A 24251-nucleotide genomic window follows, 5' to 3' on the forward strand; every position below is an offset into this window, starting at 1 on the left:
AATTTGCAGTGTTTGTTATAACTAATTCTTTACTGCTGGTTCTTCTACTGAAGAAACTAATCACATCTACTGTGTTCTAAAGTTAAACCTAAACCATCAGTTTAAAATTACTTGCATAAAATAATGTATTTTGCTAAATGAAAGCATGAGATCCAAATCTGTCAGCAGTAGTTTCAGTGAATGCAATTCAGCTCTGTAAGCCATACTCTAAAAGAAAAAAATTCCTAGGCTCACTGACTCAAAGGCTAGCACATTGTTTTACAGAAAATAATTACCAAATTTATGACAGGCCAGTGGTAAAAGGTTACAAAATAAGAGTTAAGGTGTGATTTCACAATCGATGCAAGTCAATTTAAGCTTACATTATCTGCCAAAACAGACCCTCTCATTCTCATCACCCCATACAGTCTTTTCACCCTCTCTCTTTGCTGGCACTCACACACCCGGGAAAACACAGTGAGCTGACAAGGATTTGATCCAACTAGTTACTGGCTGAGTTTTCAGCCAGATAAGTATGAAACAGCTTGCTGGAAGGCAATGTGATTGCTGGTGTTGACTGTGCAGCAGGAGATGAAGACAGAACTTCCTCTTTTGGCATCTGCATAGAACTTGGATCACATTAGGCTGTGTATTTACGACTGACTTCAGGGAGTACTTAACCAATATAAATTTGCTACCTCCAAGCACAGGTACAGCCACAGGAGAAGAGGGCTGGAAACACCATAAGAGAAACAAAGACATTTCCTTTAGTCCTAAACTCTTAATTTGCCCTTCATGTGACTGCAGGACTCAATATATTCATCTATCAACCCTCCTCCTCTTTACAGTTTATGTAGTTACAGTTATCTCCAAAAATACAACTAAGAGTGTGTATGCAGACGAGACAGTATTAAAAAAAAAAAAAAAAAAAAGTCTGGTCATGATGGGGGCAGTGAAGTGTAAGACTACTAGGGAAGTAACTAGTACACAGGCAATCCTGAACACCACTTAGAAGAGTTTACTGGTAGTAACAGTTTGGTTGAGAGGGTTTGTTTTTTTTTTGTTTTAAAAGACCAACTCGCTAAACAAAGGCATTCCAAATGTCACATCTTTCTTTTATTGCAACAAGACTTAGAAATTACAAGCTCAGACTCCACCTTCCCAGTTCTGTAAAACACTAGGCAAAAAGACTGCCTGTGTGCCAAGAACCTTTAAGCATTACTGCAGGCCTCAACACTCCATCAAACCCCAAGACAACCCATTCAACAAAAATGAACCATCGACTACAACACTCGACTGCTCTTTGCATTTTGAAGGTAACAAAAAAAGCAAGAGAACTGACCACAATTTACCAACTTACCAAAGCACCACTTGCAGATAATTCCATCAACCGAGACTAAGGATTGCCAGTATTTATGATAAAATACACATGACATCCAGACTTTCTAACAACAGAAACATAACAAGAAAGAAAACATGAGGGAGCAATAGTCAAATTATAAAGGGACTGACACAAGTAGGAGGTAAGACCAAAAAATGGAACAAGCTGGATTATTGTCTAAAGTTTGGGGAAAGATTATCACCGTCCCTCCCTCTCGTCCTTACAGCTACTAGAACCTCTGGACAGTGTATTTCTGTTGTGGTTTTTATAAGGGTAGAGGCAAGTATACAAATCTGAGCACAAGACTATGAACCACCCAAATGAAATGTTGGGCTTTGATTTTTAATACTGAAACTTCAGATAATCTAAGTACCAGCAATGTAAACTCTCCTGAGAAATTGCCTGCAACTTGAACAAAGAACAATCCCATTTCTTTCCAAGTTATCTTAAAGGTCATAATAAAATTACATTCAAGATACTGTAACCCAAAGAGGTTTTTTTCAACCAATTATTTAATTTTAGGATGGTTTGGATTCTGCTGTTGTGGCTTTAAGAATAAATATTTGGGAAATACAGATACTGCCATATAAGCCATGCTGTACGTCTCAAACTGTTTTACATTTCATCAGGTAATATCAACTAAATTTCTGGCAGAAAAGAAAAATACCAGTGAGACTTCTTATTGCAGAACTCATATAGCCACTGTAATCGTTCTAAATGCATGCAAGCACTTAGCATATAGAAATGTTATTGACACCATGGTCATATTTTACCTTTTCTATGGAGAGTTGCTAAGAACAAAACTATACAGATACCCTATTGGCAAAGTCATTCAAAGGGTAGTAGCCGACAGGTTCTTGCTTTTCAGAGTCTTGCTATCCTTTTTAACTATTAATATATTCCAGAAACAAGACACTGCATGTAATTATTGTACTAGCTGATTTCCATACAACAGCCATTTCTTTAATTGCATAAACCCACATATTCCCATCTTCTTTAAAAATGGAGACAGTGAGTGGTTTAGGTCATTATGGCTGTCATGGAGGGTTTGACAAATAACTTTTCTGTTCAATGTATGCTTTAGGCAACTGGGAAAGCTGTCAAATAATGACATAAGAATCTACATCAACACTGGCAAAATGCAACTGTGCTTCCTTTCATATTTAGCTCAGAAGGTTTATAGCCCTTCCTTTTCCTATTCCCTGGTCGAGAATAAAAGGGAATGAACAAATAGGTTATAATTCAATCCAGATAAAATGGTCATAGGTAATGCAGGTTCAGTGAAAGAGTATGAAAGCAAAATAGAAGCATGTCCTTGCTTTGTTAATGAAAAAGCTTGATCATTCTTCATCATCAATGAGCTTTGTAAGCTTGAGTCACTTCCTAAAATTCCAATTAAGTTGTAGGGGATGAGCATAAAGAACAGCTGCTTTTCCCTCTTTCAGTATCTAAGTTGTTATTACACTGCATTTCTGTACATAAGCCCTCCCATGTGGACAAGATGCATCACGCACTCTGTGGAGCTACCTTCTTGCTAATCCATTCCAAAGCTCTCAAGCATAGACCATCCCATCTTCAATTTGATTTTATATTATGTGATCTCAGTATCTAAGTTGTTATTACACTGCATTTCTGTACATAAGCCCTCCCATGTGGACAAGATGCATCACGCACTCTGTGGAGCTACCTTCTTGCTAATCCATTCCAAAGCTCTCAAGCATAGACCATCCCATCTTCAATTTGATTTTATATTATGTGATCTCAATTCCAGACAGTACAAAACAACTATAAACTCACTATTACTAGAGTGCTTGCTGAAGTTACCTAGTAATTTCTGAGAACAACCTTGAGCACTGATCTTAGTTTAAAAAACCACCTGTGGGTCTTCATCACCTGGAAGACAGCAGTGCTCAGAAGCAGCTGAGGCTCCGACATTACTAAAGAATTCACTTTCCAGTGAAAAGCTTAGTGACTGAGGCAAATGATTTATGAGGAACTTAATTTTTCCACTGAAGCCCAATAGAGATATTATATTAACTTCCAGGATAAGAATGCATCAAACCTTATCTCATCATATGGTTTAGTTTTAGGTAGTCCTGTGAGGAGCATGGAGTTGGACTCAATGATCCTTATGGGTCCCTTCCAACCTGAGATATTCTATGATTCTATGATGTTTATGAAATATTTTTCCAAAGTTACATCTGCCACAAACTTGGCTCTGATGATTGTTTAGTGAGTGGTTAAGAACAGTACCTTGAAAGTATTACAGCTTGAGCACCAGGGTTAGTATTAATGTCAACTCTGAACACATAAAAGATCCAAAGAAATGTGACCTTCCCATTGATTTAATGTTTGAAAATGTACCTTATGGGTGGCACCTACTTAAAGAGATTCTCCCCTCACTCATCATCAACCTCAAAATCTGCACAAAGGACCCAATCTCTAATGCCCTGTTCCTACTGACCCGCTTTGCTGGTTCATCTGCATTATCAACAGCTTCCAGGCAAGGCCAGTGATTCTGTTAAGGCTTAAGGCTATGCTAGATGCTGGTTTTCCTAGCAGTGTAGTTACATTAATGAGGGATGTGATTCATTCCCACCTCTTTAGCATCGATGCAGTTACAGTGGCATGCAATTACTTTTATTACTTCAAGAACGGGAATGAGCTATACCAGTATAACACGATCCACACTAGATAGGTGTCTGTTCTGGCACATAAAAAGGAGTAAGGTTTGCCTCTAAATTGTTTTGTCTTCAGTTTTATAGTTTGGGAGTAATTCTAATGATTTTTATGAAACTCCACCCTCCCACCCCCCCACCCCCGCACTTGATGATGGACCTCAGAGTGGTGTACACCTTAGAGTCTACAGTCTAGGGGGTTATTTAAAGTGTTTATTTTAAGTGTTTATAATACCTAACACACAATATACATTATACCATATTATTTGTGGCTACTCCCATACAAAAGAATTGGAAGTTACACAAGAAAGAAATTGACACGGGGAAAGAAGTGAATTAAATTTATAGCTGAGCATTCAACTAAAAACTGGGCGTCAGAAGCGGCTGCACGGATTTTTCTCCACTGCTCAGCCTTATCCAAAACAAAAAAGTCATAGAACAGACCACACTAAAATAGGCACGAGATTAAGTTATTCACAGCAGCCTTCAAAACAGAAAGTTAAACAGAAAGCGTCCCCTTAATAAGCTTTGCTTCTTACAACTTAAGAACAATTCTGGCTTTTTTCTAAGGATCATTGTGATAATAAATGCACAAAAGTGTATGGTATGCACGGCCGCTTAGTAGCATTTAATGCTTCTTGAACAACTACAATGCAAATATTCATCACAATAGATGGGAACCTTGGTGGAAACAAGAATTCCCACAAATTGTTTAAGAGTACAGTAAATAAACAAAAAGCCTAAATCCCTCACAAATGTGTATGTTGCACTTGCCTACAGACTAACCCACTACACATTCATTGTACAACTGCATTTGTAGAAAAGCTCTTTGAACAACAACAAAAAATTACACCCTAACAAGAAGCATTTTCTATTTATAGATGTGTTCAAGTCAAACCACATTTGTCTCATGGTTTGGTTGGGTATTGTTTTTTTTTTTTTTTCCTATTAGCGACAGATTTTTGCATAAATAGGATGTACAGGACAGAAAATGAAGTCAGACAATTTTAAAGGAGGCTCCATTTTGAATTACTTAACTGACAGTGTATCAACATACTAACAAACAGTAACTTTCAAAAAGTGATGTTTGGAGTTTATTTCTAAACTTCTAAGCTACAACAACACACAACACTAGAAAATCTAAACGACTGCATAGGAAGTAATCAAAGCTACAAACAAATGGCATGCTGACACATTTTAAAACTACTTTTACTTCATTTATACTACTAGACAATCAAAATAAACAAAACTACATTTCCTCTATATAACACATTAAGAAAACTTCCACATCCTGCATGAACTCTTATTATTTTCTAAGTCTCATCTCTCTATTCAATACAGTAATATGTAAACATACCCCACAAATGTGTTTTTGCTTTTGATCAAGGTGTTTACAGGGAAACTATACATTTTTAGTCTACTTGTATGAATATATTTGAGAGGCAGAGGGAAAACACAGCCCCATTGCTTACTGTATGTTGTAAAGTATTTCTTAAAAATCCATAATATTTTTATTCATATAATACAGGAGAAAAAAAGAAAACGGACGTGGTTCTGTTCACAGTACCTTTCATATCTTGCTTATAGTGGTCAGAAATGACAATAATAGAAGCATAAGAGCGCAAGAAACAGTTGTCTAACGTATGCACACCTGACAGCCCTTATTGGAAAGTTGGTTTCCTCTGTCAACAGCACAAGACGAGAGATGGCAAGGGTGCATATATGTGTATCCACACACACATACACACGCTTACACACACGAGAACAAGAACAAAATCGTGCCTGGTTAAAACCACATCAGTGAGCAGCAGTACTGAGAAAAGCCTCATAACTCTCTTTAAAACAGCCCTCAACAAAGGAAACACCTCTAGATTCGTCTGACGAAGAAAAAAAAACCCAGCACATCGAGAGATCTCATCGGCCAGCCCCGCGACGGGCAGAGGAAGGAGGAGTACCCTGCCACAGCTCCTCCATCCTGCCTCTCAGCCGAGGAGAGGAAGGGCGGAGAGCGAAGGGAGGAGGCGAAAGCATGAAGAAGAAACGGCCCAAGCGGAGAAATATGCCAAGCATCGCCTCCGGGGAGGAGAAATCCCCCTCTACATACACACATACGCTCTTCAAGGCGGGGTGGGGGGGTGGGGGAGGGCGACTCCCCCCAAACATCCACTGCAGAAATTTCTCCTCGTGCACTCAGCTTCAATTTACTGAAGAGACAGCAAATTGAGCATCTCAACTTCACACTTAGAGGACAGCCAAACCCCCCAAGCCCTCCCTGAGGGGGAGCCGCCAGGCCCCGCTACATCGGCTGCCCTCAGCCCTATCCCCCTTCCCCACTGTCTCGGCTCGCCCCCCCCCCAGCGGCGCGTCCCTCACCGGCTTGGGTGGTGTCGCTGAGGTCGTGGTTGGCGGCGCTGGCCCGCGGGTAGTCACGGAGCTTCCTGCCGCTCAAACTGAGGGTACCGCTGGCCGCCGCTTCTTCTAAGGCTCGGTCTAAGGAACGGCTCCACGAACCAGGACCTGAAGGACCAGGTGGAGGAGAACAAACCGCCGCGTTCCCCGCCGGCATCACGACAGAACCGCCCTCCGGCGCCGCCAGCACCGCGGCCGCCATTTCCCCCCCGCCTCAGCCCGCCGCCGCTGCTCCGGCTCCGCGCGCCACTGCGCAGGCGCGGGGAAGCCCAGGGACCGGCAGGGAGGGCGCATGCGCCAGCCTTGACAGGGCGCGCAGTGCGCATGCGCAGCCGCCAGCCCGCGGGTACGGGAAAGGGCACAGAGCGCCTCATTGAAATAACTCCAAACATCCTCATTTCGGGCCTGATTTTTTCATTCGCCTGAAGTGATCTGGCGTGCGCGGGTGCTCGCCTCCCCTTGACAACAGCTGCAGTGCCCGTATAGATTCTGAAATTCAGAAAAATTCTAGTTTACCTACCAGAGTGGGATGCCAGAGGTTGGCTTTTGGGCATATCCCTGAACCTGGTGGGAAAAGTGCCAACTCCTTCATGTTTGAGCCTTTTTCCCTTGATGTCATCAATCCTTAAAAGGTCACACTCTTTGTAACATCCGAATAAATGCCAGTCTTACTCCAGGAAAGCGGAGACCAGCTGCTTACGCTGTGTGCCCCAACGCTGGCTGCAGCTGGCAACCACCAAGACTGGAGCTGCAAAGGAGGGTCAAGGACCATGGGCAGCAGGTGCCGAAGCACTCGCCACATTACCAAATACATTTACAGGCAGTATGTTTTTTTTTTTTTTTTTCCCCTGCACCACCAACTAATAGCAGTGCTTTCACAAGCCTGCTGCCAGCACGGCACTGGAAACCACGGTGGTGGTGGTTCCTCGGGGTGTTGACGCTGATCCTGCCACACCAGGTTTGGATGACGGTGACGTCTCGCTGGCACGACACGTCCCAGCAACATGCACACCAGTTGCTGACAGATTAAGGGATCTGCTACCATAATCACACCAAGCCACTAAATTAGATGGTGCTACTGAAAAATACAGTAATAGCTGACACATTTAAACGCAAGCAAGCAAGAAGTGCTTAACTTTCAGCATATTAAGCTGGGCAACAAATACAAGCCCTCTTTAAATTAGGCTGCTTTTTAGTATAATCTTTAGAATGTTTAATAAGAATTTAATCATTAAGAACCCCTTGAAGGATATCAGAAAATTCACATCACCAATATACTGCCCAGGTGGTTATAAGAGGAACCAGACAGTGTGAAACCTGTAACTTTTTATTAAAAAAAAAAAAAAAAATTAACAGCTTCAGAATAGATCAAATGTAATAACTTCTCCAAAAAATACCAAAAGGTACAGTGTAAAGCATCTTCTCATTAAATACAAACTAGCATTTTTTGATGCATTGCATCAATGTTTTGCATCTATGTAGATGCAAAAGAATTTTTTTGTTGCATCCTGGCACATGGAAAATGTATACACTGAAACAGGATGACTGACAACACTTCATCTATTCAAATTCTAACAGTGGGACATTTTTTCAAACAAAAGTTCTTACTAGTAATTAAGAAAAAAAACCTTAACACCGTTACATTTAGCTTCCTTCTGCTAAGGTATATTTTTTAACATTAAAAATAAGGGTTTAAGTACTATATAGCATCAGGATGCACTCTAACTTTAAAACTGCTATACAAACAAAAGCCCTACTACTGTCAAATGCTCTTCAGCGTTGAAGTTCCCAGTAAATGCTAGTTAACTTGGAATTTGAGATAAAAATGCAAGGAAACCAACTCTGTAAGAAGTCAAATGTAAATTCTTCAAGAACAGTAAAAGGAATTAAACCCACTTCAAGCACTATAAACATTTCTGGATGCAGCAAGCCAATCATTCTTTTACCTGACTGTACCTAAATCTCATTGCTATAGAACAGCGTTAAGTTTATCAGTTCCTGGTCTGGAAGCAATTCTGAACAGGTGCCTCAGTTTTAGGGACTGTATAAATTCAGACTGAGGATGCCCCCATTGTTATCCTGCAGATTCTGACGTGCAAAGCTGAGCTTAAAGCAAGTGACCACATGCTCCTGCTTAATGCCTTACACACACTGGCAAACTGAGGGCTTTCATCCAGCAGCGTTCCCCAGTTTCAGCCAATTTCAAGATGTCTGACCACTTCTGATCAGCTTCGCTTCTTACCTCTCTTTGGTATGTACAAACAAGTGCCATTAGATTGCTTGTCTCTGGCTACTTGTAAGAGCCAGAGAAAACCCTCTGGGGCAAGGTATGCGTGATGAGAATCCTGTCTGTAAGGGTAAGGAACTCTACCATACCACTGACTTTCTTGTGAACTGTTGTATTTATTCTTATGGAATTATTAAAAAAGGTGAAGTTATTGCATTAAGTTTGTGAAAAAAACTTACAAAAAGAAAAAGCAAAAAGTTTAAGAAAAAATAGGAGACAGACATACTCCATTTACAGAGGAGGGTGATGAACTTGAGCTATTTGCAATATAAATTACTCTCATACTGCCCATGCAGTATTCCTCCAATATGATCTGGACCACTTTTAAGGATAAGAGTAGAATAGTCTCCATCCAAATTACATATTTTGGGTCTCAGCTAACAGCTTTATTTGTGAAAGTGAAGATGCAGAACATTTAGTTTTCAAGAAAGGAAAAAAAATTGAACTTCAAAAGCACAAAGAAGTACAACCAATGCTCCCATGAAAAACACCGCTACGTTACTACCAAAGTATTCATGGACTGAGGCTCTGTGCCAAACTGCAGTCCAAAGGAAAGTTCATAGGCAGTCCCTAAAAAACCCTAAAATGGGGTTTGTAATGAAACTCACAATCTTTACCATAAGAGAGGGGTCAAAGAACAGATACTGAGCACTCCTGAACAAACAAACAAAAAAACCTTTTAAAATTCGTGTTTGTGTTTTGGTTGCAAGATGAACCAAAATCAGTGTTTGTCATCATCTGGGCAACAGAATCTTTTCAAACCAGGTGATGGTGCCACTCCAGCAGATCAGTTTCCCCACTTTCCCCCCCTCAGGGCATCACATCTTTTACTGTTCAAAGTAAAAGTAATAAAGATCGATAGCTCTGACACCATCTTAGCAAGAAGTCTGGAGAATTTCAGTGATGTATGCTGTATTCTTCTGCCCACTTTTATCTCAGTTTCTTAGATAGGTGGGATCAGTGCTCAAGTCCGTCTGTCGGGTTAGCCCACAGTTACAAAACGGCTTCCTTTGTTCTGAGACAGCGCTGTTCTTTGTTCCTTCAAGATCCCAAAACGTTCGTTCAACGTCATCCCTGTCTGAAAAATAAAGTCATTTAACCATAAACTTAAAAGATGTTTGGTTATTTTAATCAAAGTAACAGAGACAAGAATAATTTTCCTTATTCTGTCTCATCACTTAACTTCTTAATTGCCTCACTTAAGCAAAAAAAAAAAAAAAAAAAAAAAAGGACGTTTAATTTGATTTCATTATTTCCTGCAACATTTAAAAATCAGATTGGACTACACATCAAGAGCTAGCATTTCTCAGAAATCATTAAGAACACATGGTACACAATGTCAAGACTGAAAGTAAACTCAAAATCTAAGTTAAACTGAGGATAGACAGACTGATAAAGGGAACTTTCATGACACTAATTTCTCCACAGATTCTACGCAACTTCAACAAATGCAGCAATTTAACCGTGTTAATGCAGGTTGCTTTTCAGTCCATCCAGCTGAGGCAGTAGACTGGAGTCTAGTCCAAAAGTTCCATTAATTTTACAATATAGTAGTAGACTATTTTTGACATACTGCTTATTCATGGAAGGAACAAATCCAGACTGATGCCCTGACCCCATGTAGTTTTCTAGAGCTGGCAGTAAGGAGCTGATTACAAGAACAGCATCTAACTGTCACCCTGTAAGAATTCCTTCAATGATAGCACTAAGATTCCTGCACCAAATCCCGTCTTCATTAAACTTTTGAAGAATCTCTCATCTTTTACGCCCTTATGTCATCACTTTTTTTTTTTCCTAGATGCATAGCAAAGGTTGCCTTATTAATTCAGCTGTCAGGGTTCCATACAGGTTACACAACTGAAAGAAGTTGATCCCTGAATTACGCACGCTTGCTGATTCAAGCACAGCAGGAACACCAGAAGGCTTTAAAAAATATTCAATAATTTAAATCCCATTTAAAGCATGTGGGCACGCAAGACATGAACTAGAGGAACAGGAACAGTGAGTTTAGTTACTTGCTTGAAGTTACATAGCAAGTTAGTGGAAGACCCAGAAGTGGAAACAAGAAGTAGTCACTAGTTCCCTCTTTCTGTCACCAGTGAGTCTGGGAGCAAAGTGCTTGGCTCGCTAGCTTTTATCTGACTTGAAACTACTTCCGCGGTTATGGAAAGAAACTGCATTTACCTGTTTTCCAACACTATTAATATCAAACTGCAATGGAACCCCTTTGGGAATCTTCTTCTCTTCAGATTGGTCCCTCTTCATGAGAAATGGTGGCACAGGAGTACGAGTTAATCGTAATTTCTGGGAACTGTGAAAGAAGAATGTTAGAAAAGACACAGTGAATACATGTTTTATGCAATAAAGCCTTAACACTGATAGAGGTATGAATTTTTCCATCAAGCCATTTAATCAGGCTAGCTGAATAGCTGGAGGGCACTAATTCCCGAAGGTAAAAGCCAGGCAGAACTACAAAAGGGTAACATTTATTATTGTTATCAGACAGCAAGTGTCCTGACAGGAAGCAATCTTATCTTTTATCTCTCAATCCTACTGACAAATGTATAATTTGTGGTTAATTATTCCCATAAACACAAAAAAATAAAAATTGGTACAGCCTTCCTTACTTGCTACTAATGAAAAAAGATACTCAAGAGATTTTTAAAACACTTCATGAAATAACAGTACCATCAACTTCCCAAAGACAAACATAGCAATGCTTTCTTTAAGCACAACTGTAGCAGTATCTTTATGAATCAGGGAGGAACTATGACCATCACACATCAACAAAGCTCACTCACTTTCATTTAGATGCGGAAGGAAAAGAGCTGCAATACCGTCTTATTTGGAAGAGGCACATAAGGTGAAAATCTACCAGCCCCACCACACTTCATACACCACATCAAGCTCCTAACTGGGAGATGCCTTGTGAAATCCAGCTGTGATTATTCAAATACAGCTCAGAAATACTCAGAAAGGGGCCAGATTTAGAAGTCTTCACAAGAAGCTGTCACCTCGAGGTCACCTGAAATACTGCAAGGAACTTGCTAAATGGCTCAGAACAGCTATTTCAGTTATGTTAAGAACATTTCAGAACTTGTTTGAAAACTCACATTGGGGTTATGATTGCTCCTGGGTTGTCAATGGACACGGTCAGAATCCCTCCACTTGTGGTGGAAGTTCGCCATCTAGTTTGAAAACACAGAAATCACTTACAAAAATGTTGAACAAATTTCAGTCAGAGTATCTTTAAAAGCATGTCCAAAACACTGGCTAGTAAAGAACATACAAGCTTTCAGAATACAGGCCAGTACGAAGACCACACGCAGTCAATCCATCTACAAGAAGCTTGGCTTTTAATTCTTGTATCTTCTACTTTATCTAAACCTATTCAGGCGAGCGCTAGATCACATGCTGGCAGGGTGTACCAGAACTACAGCACTGACTGAAATGTTCAGTTTTTTTAAAACATTCAGTTTCCTTCCCATGAATGGGGCCAAAATGATTTTCAAAGCAAATCAAAGAGGTAACAGAATGCAGGTCTGGGGCATACGCTGCTTACGCAGCCTGTTGTGTGAACAACAAACAAGTTGTGAAGAGCCTCGCAGGCCCAGAATGATACAGGAAGAGTACATGAGAGGAGACCTGTGTGTCCACCTTATGTCCTGCCTTGCCAATTTCCAAACTGCTTCATAGGCTTATATGTATATTAATTAAAATGGAAATTACATCAAGAGCTCAGGAGAACACCGACATTTGAATTTTTCTTTCAGTCTATGCAGTATCCATGAGTGGTAGAGATTAGTCTGATCCTCTAAAGCTACCACCTTCCCCCTCATTCCTGAAAGTGTCTTATGCAAACAAACTCCTCCTGGTTAAATCGGAAGTTAATTTAGGAAATAACTAAGAATAGGAGGAGGATCACTGTCACTCAGTTGATACGCCTACAGGGAAAAAAAAAAGAAACAACCATTCAATTACCATAGCCAGGAAGCCAGAACTACAATGAGAATCATATGAGTAACCAAACTGAAGTTTTTCCAAATTAAATACTTACTGACGAGTTCTCTTTACTGTCTGATTATCAAGATCATCTGTTGACTGCACTTGGGCCTGCACCTGAAAACACATCAATACAGACATTGGATTTAAATACTGTTTCAATTCCCATTGCAGCAGCTGGAAATACAGCAGTTTAAAGCTGTTTGTACACTCTGCACAAACAGGGTTGTACTTCCAGGGGAACTTCAAAGATAACTACCCTATTACTTTTTGTAAGACATTGAAAAGAAACTAAGAACACAAAATGATTTAAACAAAGTTGCCAACGATGGTAACTTAACCAATAAAGAGACAGAAACATTTTTGAGGGCTATGTCAGCAAACATATGCTTTACCAAGATACATCAAAATGTTACCAGGTCAGCAAGAAAAACCTGGCTAGTATCTGATCAATGTTAGCATAGATAATATCCAATATGCCACTAAGTCTCACTGCTGTTTTAAAGGGCTTTGTTTTTTTCTTCCTCCTGATCCTGTCTGTAACTCTGCAATCCATGCATATGGAAGACAGCAGCTGCCTACAGTGACAACAATGGCAGATGTAGAATGTGGGCACAAATGAAAACTGAGATCACCACTATCATTCACTGCACACTCTCTAGTCTCTTGATCTTACTCAAAATATCTAAAATAAATAACCCCAAAATAACTAAAAAAAAAAAAAACCCACACACCCACATAATCAGTTTCTAAAACATGTTTCTGCTCTACCCTTCATCCAAAGGCAACTTTTGAAAGCTCCACAGTGTTTTCTAACATTCACTTTTAAAAGGAAAAATTACCAGCTTCCAACTACTGTGAAACACTCTGAGAAGTTCCGTGCCCCTCAGAACAGTCTAGCTACACTGGAACAGGAAGCAAGGCTCAATGGGTTACAGTGGCTGAAGAGGACGAGCACATTTCCCTAGAAGAACCCATGCCTATTTCCCAGTCCACCTGAAGTTTCTACTCAGATCTGATATTTGAAGTTGATTTATTAATATCAGCATTACAGGTTAGCTTAGAACCTGTGGCACAATTTTGTTGACGTTTTCAGTAATTTTTATTACCTTCAAGCCCCTTCTAAACAGGAAAGTTGCTTGACGAGTGTCTTTCTGCTGAGTTAGTTTGTTTCCAATTCTGGCAAAAGTGGACGGCATGTTATTCCTGTAGTATTTATTAAAATATAGTTATCAAAGGCTCCACAGATAACACCTTAGAGACACCACTATGAAAGTCAGGAAAGTGCTTAATGCTTTCCTAAGGACATCTGTAATGCTGCCTCTGAGTCTGAACATTTCAGTTGCAAAAAGCTTCTCATCTATTACAAACAAAACACATTACTCATAAATGGAGTATATTGGAGTAAATTGGTTTTGTTACATAGAAGCCTAGCACACTATGTCACAGGACAGTACAATTATGAATTCTGCTTCTTACTTTGCTCACTATGCTCCAGCACTTTAAACGCTGCTGATTAGATGAAAAAAAACAAAGGAGCAGTCTTGATATTTATAAAAGAAGTTTGTTTACAGTTTACACAAGAGTCACATAGTGAAAATTTTCATCATGGAGACCAGTTAAGATGCATTCATAACAGACATGTTAATTCCAGCACAAATAAAACATGCAATAGCTTCCATGAAACTGAAGATGGCACCAGCTTCCACAAAGGCATTTTATTTATAAAGTGCACTAAATTATGGCTGTCACTTCAGAGACACTGAAATCCACATTGGCCGTTTCCATACAGGCTGCCTATGATTTAAATGAATTCAGAATACCAGGTGCTCATACACAAATAGAGGTACTTCCTGAGTAATAAATATCTGTCTTTATATTGAGACCACATTTGTCCCAGGCTCAGCTCCCTGATTTGTAGAATTTCACACGATAGTCTTGACCATATTACTACAGCCAGTACCTACTGTCTTTTCATGGACTCAGTCCTGTCAAACAAGATTCACTATGGAAAGTTGTCAAGAAGAGATCAGAAAGTAGACTGGTTATTTTACCTTCTGTTTAGCGGGGCAGGCCTCCTGAGGGCTGGGGCTTGTTTTCTCTGACTCTCAGATTGTCTCTGCAAGTTTGTTTTCTTTTTCAAAACTGGATAATTCCGCTGTGCATTCTTAAAGAACAATACATATAGCATATACGTATACTGCATGCACACAAACTTTTCCTTCAATTTCCATTTACAAACTGCATATAGAATACATTTGGCTTTGCCTATCTTTCACAGTCTAGTACAATTTGAAAGTATCTTCTACATTTTCATGAATTCCATATTCCCCTCACTACCAGGCAAAAGAAACCACCAACCCAAAAAACCCCACAAAATAGCAGAGCTTAGCAGTTACTTTTTGACTACTGTATCTTCCTAAACTGACTAAACACATGCCTCACATGCCATTAAAATTACTCTTCTTCACAAATCCAAAAGCAATCCCTGTTCTACAACACTGAATGATATGGAGCAGGCAAGAATGCACTGGAGGAGTGCAGGAGAGAAAGCCTACTGAAGGAGTTAAGTATTTTGTAAAACTTCCATTTTTGTAACCAGCACATGCTTAACACCTGCGTGTTGACTGACTCATTGGCTTGTATCAAAGAAATGCAAAGACAAGAAACTGCAATAAGGGAGCTTTCCTTGCAAAAATACAGTAAATACATACTTGCACAGAACATATTCTGTACTTCAATTTTCATGACTTGCAACCCAATTAAGTGATTACAAAAACCCCACACTTTCAAACCTAGACATTAACCACCCCCCTCAAAACAAACAAGAACTTGGCTAACACATCCTCAATTTAAGAAAAGGTTGTACCAGATGTCTCCATTTTATATTTCAGTAGCACTGTTCAGAAGCCATTGCATTTCATTTTTTTAATCTGTTCTTACATGAACCACCAAAATTGCATTAATTACCTTCTCACTAAGTGGCTGTCTGTTCAAAGGACTAATTCCTTTGCGTGAACCCATTGCTTTCTTGGCTGCCAAGCCAGTTATAACTCCATAAGAACGCTTCTTCCCTGCTATCTTCTTTCTGCGTCCCAAACGATTTTTACCATAACCTGCAACGAGCACGAAGAGTTCAACAGTTCTTACTGAAAGAAATAGCTTATTGCTTTAAGATACCATGCAGGCAATGCAAGTTATTTGGCTGCACACTTCAAGCCTTAGAGCAGAAGCTATCACTGCACTTGAAGACAATTTCGTCATTCAGTTACTTCAGCAGGTTTGGCCCAAGCCCTAGCACAAGAATAATCAGCTTCTTGTATAGATCACAGTTTTGCTCTAGTTCATAGCATTAATTTCTGTTGAAAATTTGTTATTTGACATGTCTACAGGGACAACTTAGAGTCATTCTGGCATAGAAAACTACCAAAATACTCTGAAATGGAACTTCACTAAGTGCTGAATAATAAAAAAAAAAAAAAAAAACAAAACAAACCACCACCACCAAAAAAAAAGCTCCCCACCCATTCATCAAACTTTAAATTGCCGGTTTAATTTACAGAAAAGAAAAGGGGGAAAAAAAAAAAAGAAAAGCAACTTCAAAGCTTATTTATTTAGATCTGTGGTTCCCAAGACATGACCTAAGAAAAAAAGAATATAGCAATTGGCCCACAAAACCATATTAAACAGCATATGAATTACATCACTTTTAAAGTGTTTTCAATTAGAAGTCTGCATGGCAGTCTGGACAAAACTGAGAATTGAAAGCAGCCTTTGAATATAAAAGGCTTGTAAGTCTGAGGTCTGTGGTATAAACATCTGAAATCTCCAGTTACAAGGGTTTGGTTAACCCTGTCTGGTGCCATTTAGCTTCACGCTATGAATACAGACCATGCTTCAGTTTTATCCCCAAGCATGCTCCTCTTTAGAGCCTCAGACTGCAAGACAGATTTTAAGACTAAGGAGTCAGCTCTACAGCATCAGACATCTAGTTTTGATACATCTAACTTCATAGCATTGATAATAAATATGGGCTTCTTCACAAGACAGGAGCCATCACATGAGGTAAGCCATCAATCAGAACCCAGCTTAGATAAATTTGCCACGGAGAAACTGCTACGTACCCACATTTTGTGGCTGGTTAGCAAATGCTCTTCTTTTCAAATAGAAAAGCTGAGAAGCAGGGTTACTTAGGCTGAAAGGGACCTCACAAACTCTCTGGACCAACCTCGGCTCAAATAAATGACAACCTCAAAGTTAGCTCAGGCTGCAGAGGGTTTTGTGCAGTTGCATTCTGTGTATCACCAAGGACAACTTTTATTTAAATGAACAATGTTCTTCTCTCTGTTTCTTCCTCCAAAAGCTAAAAAGAGTCCCAGCTCAAGTTCCTCACTTCTTGCCAGAGAGTTTGGCAGCCACTTCTAAAACCACAATGAATTGAATGCTGTTGATCATTTGTGGTTTCTGTAGCTGTCCACAAACAACAGGATTTGCTACTTATCAGAGTAAGTTCAGGGGCAACGGAACATCAATAAATCTATTGGTCATAAGCTACTAATAACTAGAATGCTTGGAAGAACTATTCAATGATAACTTCTGCTCAAAAAACAATATAAAAGAGGCTTGCTTTTAATGGGAGAAAGTGTGTGGAGTTGTATAGGGAGGAGCAGTTAAAGCTACTCACAACATTTCATCATGTCACAAATCTGGCAATTTTGGAAAAAATTTTGGCTTGTTTTTGGAACACGGGCAGGCAAGGAGGAAAGGTTCCAAGAGAGAAAAGTAATTGCCAAGACAGTTGTATTTAGAGTTTTACATCTGCAGCTCAAGTTCCTCCTAAAACTCCAATTCTAATACTTGCTTCTTTTGTGCCCTTTGGATCATAAAAAATTGCATTTGACAACTGCAGTCATAAATAGAAGCCTACATGCTTGTTAATCTACAATTTAAATTCACTTACTCTTTTACCTATACAAATATTCTTATACTTGGGGTTGACTGATGTAAAATACTTTCCTGCACTGTCAGTAATATACTAAAGATGCATGTCGCACAAATTAAGTAACGCTGCTATGTTGGCCTGTATAAAAAGCAAAACTCCTCTGAGCACTGAACAACATGACATCCCACTGATCCCCAAAGGCATTTGTGTCTAAGATACTAACTACGAGCTGCTGCTACAACAAATATTAAGCAACAACAAAGACAAAATGGGGACCACTGTGAATACAGCAGACAGATCTGTATTTGTTTTAAATGAATGTTACTAAACAAGAAATTGCATGTATTAAACACTTCATTAGTGGATTATTTTCATAATCCACTGCTAGAAAGATACTTTTCAAAATTAAGCATAAGCAAAACCAGTCCATACTTCAAGCAAGTGCTGGCAATGTACTGGACTAAAACCTGGGAATCATTTTAGAATATGACTCCTGTTTATCAACCGCTGCCACCCCCTCCCCTCCAGCAGTTACTCAGGGAATTGACAGTAAAGCTCTTATCATGCACTTTTCCTCTCTTCACTCCCTGCTTGTACGATTTTTTTTTCCCCACTTCTGTATTCCACTGTAAAAACATTGGCTTAAGAAGGCCGACACGATGCTTCCTTTGCATCCCAAAGTCTTAACAAGAAAAGCCAACTCAGACACTCTGCACTATCCATTTATAAATCCCAGAGGCAGCATTACAGCCTGCAATAACAGCTATTTTGGGGAGGCTTACTAGGAGTATTCTACCTCGCAAATAAAAATATGCTGGCTGTTTTGCACAAAATTCTGAGCTCTGGCAAGGCCTTCACATTTCCTAATATACAAGCTTTGGCATAAGCACTCTTCCTATCTATCTCTGAGAAGGGACAAAGTATCAACACAATGTCAAAAATTAAAATAAATTTAAAAAAAATCAGAAAGAAAGCCCGTCCTTCCTTGAGTCAAATAGAATCCATCAAGCACCTAAGTTCCCTGTTGGCCAAACAAGTCAGTGACTTTCTCACACCAAACCAGAAACAAAACCAAAAATAAAGGGATCACAAAGAACCAAATTACAAACAAAACTGGATATGACACTATTTGAAAGACACCTGAACTGACCATGCCAATCCATACATTTTTCATAAGGTTACATTTCTGCACAAAAAAAAAAATATATTACACAATCCACATTACGTTTGACATACACACCTTTCTGCTGTTGGATTCCCCACTTGGCGCCTGGTGTCCTGAACTGTCGAGTTCGATTCTGCTGAAGCCCTCTTTTCATTTTGGGGGAATACTGTTTTCTCTCTTCTTTCTTGTTCAGTTTAATTATATCATCTGTAAGCAGAAAACAAAAAAAAAAAGAAAGATTTGACTCATTGCAGACATATTTTAGTTCTGAAGAAAGAACCCTAGCAAGTTGGAATCACGGGAAACAGAGCAGTTAATCTTGCAAAGCCAGCACATACAAGCTAAGGTTCTAGAAAACTCTATAAAACATCCAATCCCTGTTAGCCTTACAGTACTTCATTTATAATATAATGCCCTAGCAAAAGAGAAGCAGTTGCATACATCCAGAACATCCAAGATACTTGAAAGATTCCACCCAGCATGAAATTTTAAATTGAATGACTACATTAGTTTTTGTATACCATTAAAGAGAAGGTAATCCCATGACCAACAGACTTTGCAGATTCCAAACAAAAAGGTCAAAGGCCTTAGTTCTTTCATCCTAAGTTACTTAAGTAAAATCACACAGAAACTCAGCCTATCGGTTATCTTCATGTGTTCACAGAGGGTGAGATGATGGGGAAAAAAGCAAGCAAGACTTCTCGCCCCAGGTACCTGCAATCCAAAGCAATCATCTTATCTATTGTGTGGGGAAGCACACAGTTGAACAATTTTTTAATCAGTTTAAGAATATGTATAAGATAATAAACTGATGAAAAGTGAACAGCGGGTCTGTCAAGTGCAAATCATGCCACAACACTTTGATTTCCTTCACTGATTTGGTAGCTGGCTCAGGAAATAAGAGTAAAGCAGTAAAGATGTGCCATGCTTTTATTTGACTGTTAGATTGTTTACAAAAAGACCATGAAGGAAAATGTCAAATTACGTTTATTACATCTAAATCAGGAAAGCACAACTGAAAAATGTTATGTTTCAACGGGGAGCTACCACAAACACACAGACATCCTTTTTTGAGTCAGGGAGAGATGGGAATGGGGTTACTGCATTTAACAGAGTTCAAATGGACTCACATGGGGTAGAACAGAGAAAAGAGTGTTAAAAAAAAATAATAAAAAAAAAAATCACAACATTGTTATCCAATGCTTTGTATTCTGCTGAAGTAAAGCTAAGAGAAAATCAGCCTACTTCGCTGCAAAAAATGATTGAACATTCAGGAAAAAACAAATCTATCAGTATAAGGAATATTGATAAGGTCACTCAGGGTTTGATTTCTGTAGAATCTTCTATATCAAAAAGATCATACCTGGAGCAAGGATTCCCAAACTATCCCTTTTATACAACAAAGGCAACCAAAGCCACTTCAGAATGATATACAGATCCAAAATAGCAGAAACAGTCACTGACAACAGCAGTATTCAACCAATAGCACCACTAATACAGTGATGTTCAACAAAAACTAAAACTTCCAAAACTGTTAAGAGTCGAATATTTCATTCTGCGCAATGGCTGCTTCCATGCCTATATACCTGTGCTACAAAACCACCACGTTCAGAAAGCACAGATCCTCACTTCACAGTTCCTCTGCTCCATCTTAAACCCCGTTTTTGCAAGTTAGCTGTTGCTGCACATAGGGTTACATGTCTTTAAAGAATGTAAGTGTCAGCTATTCTCTTATTTGGGGAAATGAAGGATATCTGGGACTTAGGCATTTGTTAGCTGAGACACACTGAAGCATTCTCCTATCTTGCCTGAGATCAGAGATCAAACCTAGAGCTAGAACAGCACAATAATCTGGGAACATTATCAAACTGGAAGCTTGCAGTTGCACATAACACACTAGCAACAAAAATATGTTTAATCTTTATTACTATGTGAGAAAACACTCAACATTAAAACCCAGATCTTAAGATTTCCTACATTAACATGTCAACTTTTTTTGGTATCACAAGAGATGTGGAATTGCACTTTATCTTTGTTTACACCAGACCACACAACTTTGACTTAGGGACAGTAGGCATGGGTGACACTGTTCTCATGCAAACTACCCTTGGAACTAAACAAGCTAAGGGACACACCCACTCACAACAGCTTCTTAAATAAAACGTCACTGTGACACCACAACAGTCCTTTGCAATTTCCTACTAATCAATGTCCAGGACATACAGTAAGTAGTGGCTAACTGAAAGGTTAATTTGGTCAAGTAAGAAACACTAGAATATACGAAAATAGAACTAGCCATTCAGAAACAATAACTCTATTAATCTTGATAACCTTGGAAACAAAGATTCAGTGTGCTATGCTACATGTAAAAATAGACTTATATGAATGCTGTAATGCTACTCCATATTCAGACAAACTCTAAACACCTTTTCACAAATTATCTCCACTGCCAAAACAAAGAACTCCACTAGATCACTTACAGAAAGAAAAATTGTACAAAACCTCTTATTTTAAGGTGGTCCACAAAGGCCAAGTCTACCATTCTAGTTCACATTGTAATTTCATTTTTTGAAGCAATTCTCCTGATAGTACCCATCTACCACACTCTGGTAGTGTCATGGAACAGTCTTGGAGTGTACAAAACCATATTTTTTTTTGGATAAAACTAAACTGGGAGATGCACTCCAGGAACGTAGCAATTCTGTCCTCAACTGTTGAGGGGACTCAGCGCACAAGCCTAGAACAGAACTACTCTGAGATAGCTCTTTGAAATATACAGTGTGGACGTCAGGTTCTCAGATACACTCAAGAGACCCAGCTCTGCAGATCTGTAATGAGGCTGTGCAACTTCCTAACACACACAACCAATGGGAGGACAGAGGAGAAAGGGGTAGATTGTCACAGGAAACTACGTGTTAGAGACAACATCACGCTCGATCTGCCTGGTAAAGTACTGCAGAAGAGTTACAAAGGAGACTTGCCATTACCAACTTCCAAACCTGGGAAGACAAAAAAAAAAACAGCAAGGCCGGCTGAGCAGAAACCTAACCATACCCGCCCCTGCAATTACAACCCCTGCGACGCTCCCCCAGGGCCACCCATCAAAGGGCCCGGGCACCGCGGGCCTGACTGGTGCCAAACGCACGCAGCACCCCGGTCTTCAGCCTGCTCCGGACACCCAGATGGGAGAAAGGGGACCCACCCCGCTGAATCCGGCTGCTCCCCAGCTAGCGACAGCGACTCCCGGGGCCCAGACCCCTGGGAGCCCCGCTGCTCCCGGGGATACAGCCGGGCCTAGCCTCCCGTCCCCACCACGACGGGCCCACCGGCCCCCGGAGCCAGCCTCGCGTTCCGCTCCCCGCCGCGCTCTAGCTGTGGTAGGGTCCTGCCCCCCTTCCCTACTCCCCCCGTTGGTTCCGCCCGCGCCGGTGCCCGGAGAAATCCGTTGGTTCGTTCCGCTACCCCCCCCCCCCCGGCCTTAGCGCTTGGTTCAGCCCGCGCCCCTCCACCCTCTCCCCCACAGTGCCGGGCCCGAGGCGCTGTCCTCACCGAGGGACATGTCGATCTTCTCCAGGCTGTCACTGCTGTCGTTCCGGGCCCCGGCCGTAGCCGAGGAGCCCGATAGCGGCGCCGTAGCCCCGAACCCGCTCATATCTACTCGCAGGACCCCCACCGCCGCCTCAGCCAACGGCCGGCGGGCTGCACGCATGCGCAGGGTGCGGCCGCGCATGCGCCGCAGACCTTCCCCGCCCAGGAGCCGGCAGCTCACGCATGTGCAGTAACCTCTCCTCAGCCCTGGCAGCTGACGCCTGCGCCGAAGAGAGAGGAGTTACCGCCCCTCTCCCAGCCCCGCCCGCTCGGGTGTCGGCGCGGCGCCCCCTACCGGCCGGGAGGAGCAGGTACAGCGCGGGGTCTCCCCAAGGTTTTGCTCAGAATCACATGCCTCAGAAATTCAGAAGAGAAATTAACTACTTGGGTTGGTGGTTTTTTTTTCAACAAGGAACCTAGTCAAGCTTTTTTTCCCTATGCTGCTTTGCAACATGACCAAAGGACAGCTCGTGTTGGGCTCCGGGCTCCTGGGGCCGTGCTGCCATGGCCCTTGGGCAGCAATGAACGTTTCCATACACACGACCTCCCGCATGGCTCCTTGCAGTAGGAACGCTCCCACATTTCATTAGCTGCCCACGTACTCCATATGCTCATTTGCTAAAATAAACTGCGTCACAGGACATCTCTGGAGCCAGTGAGAGATGTTCTCTTTGGGCAGGAGGAGCTCGTGACGGCGGTGCGGGAGGCTCTGAGTTCCACCCTGTTTTCTTCTCCATCTTCTCCACATGCAGCATAAGTTCAGACAGGGAGTCTTGGAGCCACAACCTTGATAACTTATGCATTTCCCACCAGATGACAAGTGGCACTTGATGATGAGGGACTGATGACAAGTGGGACTTGAGGTTCTTAAAGTCAGGCTACTTTTCTAAAGGGAAGTTGCTATTGCCAGATGACCAATAAACAGAGGTGTCAAACAAGAGATGTATTTTTTTAAAAAAACATTTAACCAAATTCCTGTGATGCTATAGGGCGCAGCTCCATCTGGTGACTGTGTCAGACTGATAAACAAAAGATCTGTTTACCCAAAACAAATACGCTAACTGCAAAGGTGGCAGATGCATCCAGCCCTCGTGACTGGTGGAAATCAGACAAAATCCAGATGGTACCATATCCATAGGCTGCATTTACTACCCAGACAGGGCACCAGCTGTCTGCTGCTCAGCACAACAGAAACCCAGGCAAAGGTTCTGATCCTGAAGGGTATTTTTCTTCTTCAGCGTTCAAAATGGCTGAAATGCCATGGGGATCATGGAGGCAACCACATAAACACCAGCTCTTGGTTTTCCGTCTGGCTCTCCGGTTTGTGTCGCCATCGAGCCCTGGGATAACGGTTCCACGTGGCATTGACCGCTGTAAGAACTAATACTTTAACTGTATAAAGCACTGTATGACTGCAGCCTTGCTGAGTTTGTATCCACTACAAGAAGACAGTGTGTCTAAAGCATCCATGGGCTGTAGTAAGTTTTGGGGCTGGTTCTTTCCTGGGCCTTCCCGGGCTCTTCCTCAGCACCAGTTGCCTCCTCACAAAAATGAGACTTCACAGCCTGGCTGCCCAGTAACCCCTGTTACACATTGCAGGGGAACTGCAGACTCAATGTCACCTGCTGAACATCCATCCTGGCTGAAATTCCCGGGAGGAAGTGTTGAAATTCCCAAGCAGAAACCGCACCCAAAGAATCTGGTACTAAATGCACTCACAGATTTAAAGCCAGAGGGGACCATTTAATCCAAGCTGTATGTTGTGAGCTGTGGAATATCACACCTGCACTGATTCCAGAAACGGGCGAGCTATTCAAGTG

At 41.0% G+C, this 24251-nt stretch overlaps 2 protein-coding genes across 3 annotated transcripts in view; both read right to left on the bottom strand.

Moving 5' to 3' along the window:
* Positions 1 to 6649, bottom strand: part of LRCH3 (leucine rich repeats and calponin homology domain containing 3) — a gene marked incomplete at its 5' end in the record, with an annotated part of 64641 nt that extends 57992 nt beyond the window's left edge. The window contains one exon of the mRNA XM_082487221.1: positions 6412 to 6649. Within this exon, the coding sequence (XP_082343347.1) occupies positions 6412 to 6649 (238 nt within the window). The remainder of the gene's footprint in view (positions 1 to 6411) is intronic.
* Positions 6650 to 7760: 1111 nt separating this feature from the next.
* FYTTD1 (forty-two-three domain containing 1) lies at positions 7761 to 22557 on the bottom strand. 2 transcript variants are annotated; one of them, XM_082486821.1, is made up of 9 exons: positions 22393 to 22557; positions 18919 to 19050; positions 15707 to 15852; positions 14791 to 14903; positions 13846 to 13942; positions 12792 to 12853; positions 11848 to 11922; positions 10919 to 11045; positions 7761 to 9812 (listed from the first exon to the last, which is right to left on the bottom strand). In XM_082486821.1, exons 1-9 carry the CDS (start codon positions 22550 to 22552, stop codon positions 9717 to 9719), a joined length of 1008 nt encoding a protein of 335 aa, XP_082342947.1. In that variant the 5' UTR covers positions 22553 to 22557; the 3' UTR covers positions 7761 to 9716. The 2 variants fall into 2 exon arrangements, with proteins under 2 accessions (XP_082342947.1, XP_082342948.1); XM_082486822.1 differs by lacking the exons at positions 7761 to 9812; positions 10919 to 11045 and adding an exon at positions 11662 to 11767.
* Positions 22558 to 24251: the final 1694 nt, after the last annotated feature.

Source organism: Vanellus vanellus (genome assembly GCF_965231255.1).
Source record: "Vanellus vanellus genome assembly, chromosome: 8".
NCBI lineage: Eukaryota > Metazoa > Chordata > Aves > Charadriiformes > Charadriidae > Vanellus > Vanellus vanellus.

Bases quoted from the DNA above. Each gene is read 5' to 3' on its own strand.
- FYTTD1 (XM_082486821.1), bottom strand. From the start codon at position 22,552: ATGCGTGCAGCCCGCCGGCCGTTGGCTGAGGCGGCGGTGGGGGTCCTG. The intron at 15,853-18,918 runs GTGTGTATGTCA...TGCTCGTTGCAG, and splicing joins GGGAATCCAACAGCAGAAAG to GTTATGGTAAAAATCGTTTG. The intron at 12,854-13,845 runs GTAATAAAAATT...ATGTGTTTTCAG, and splicing joins TGTTTAGAAGGGGCTTGAAG to GTGCAGGCCCAAGTGCAGTC.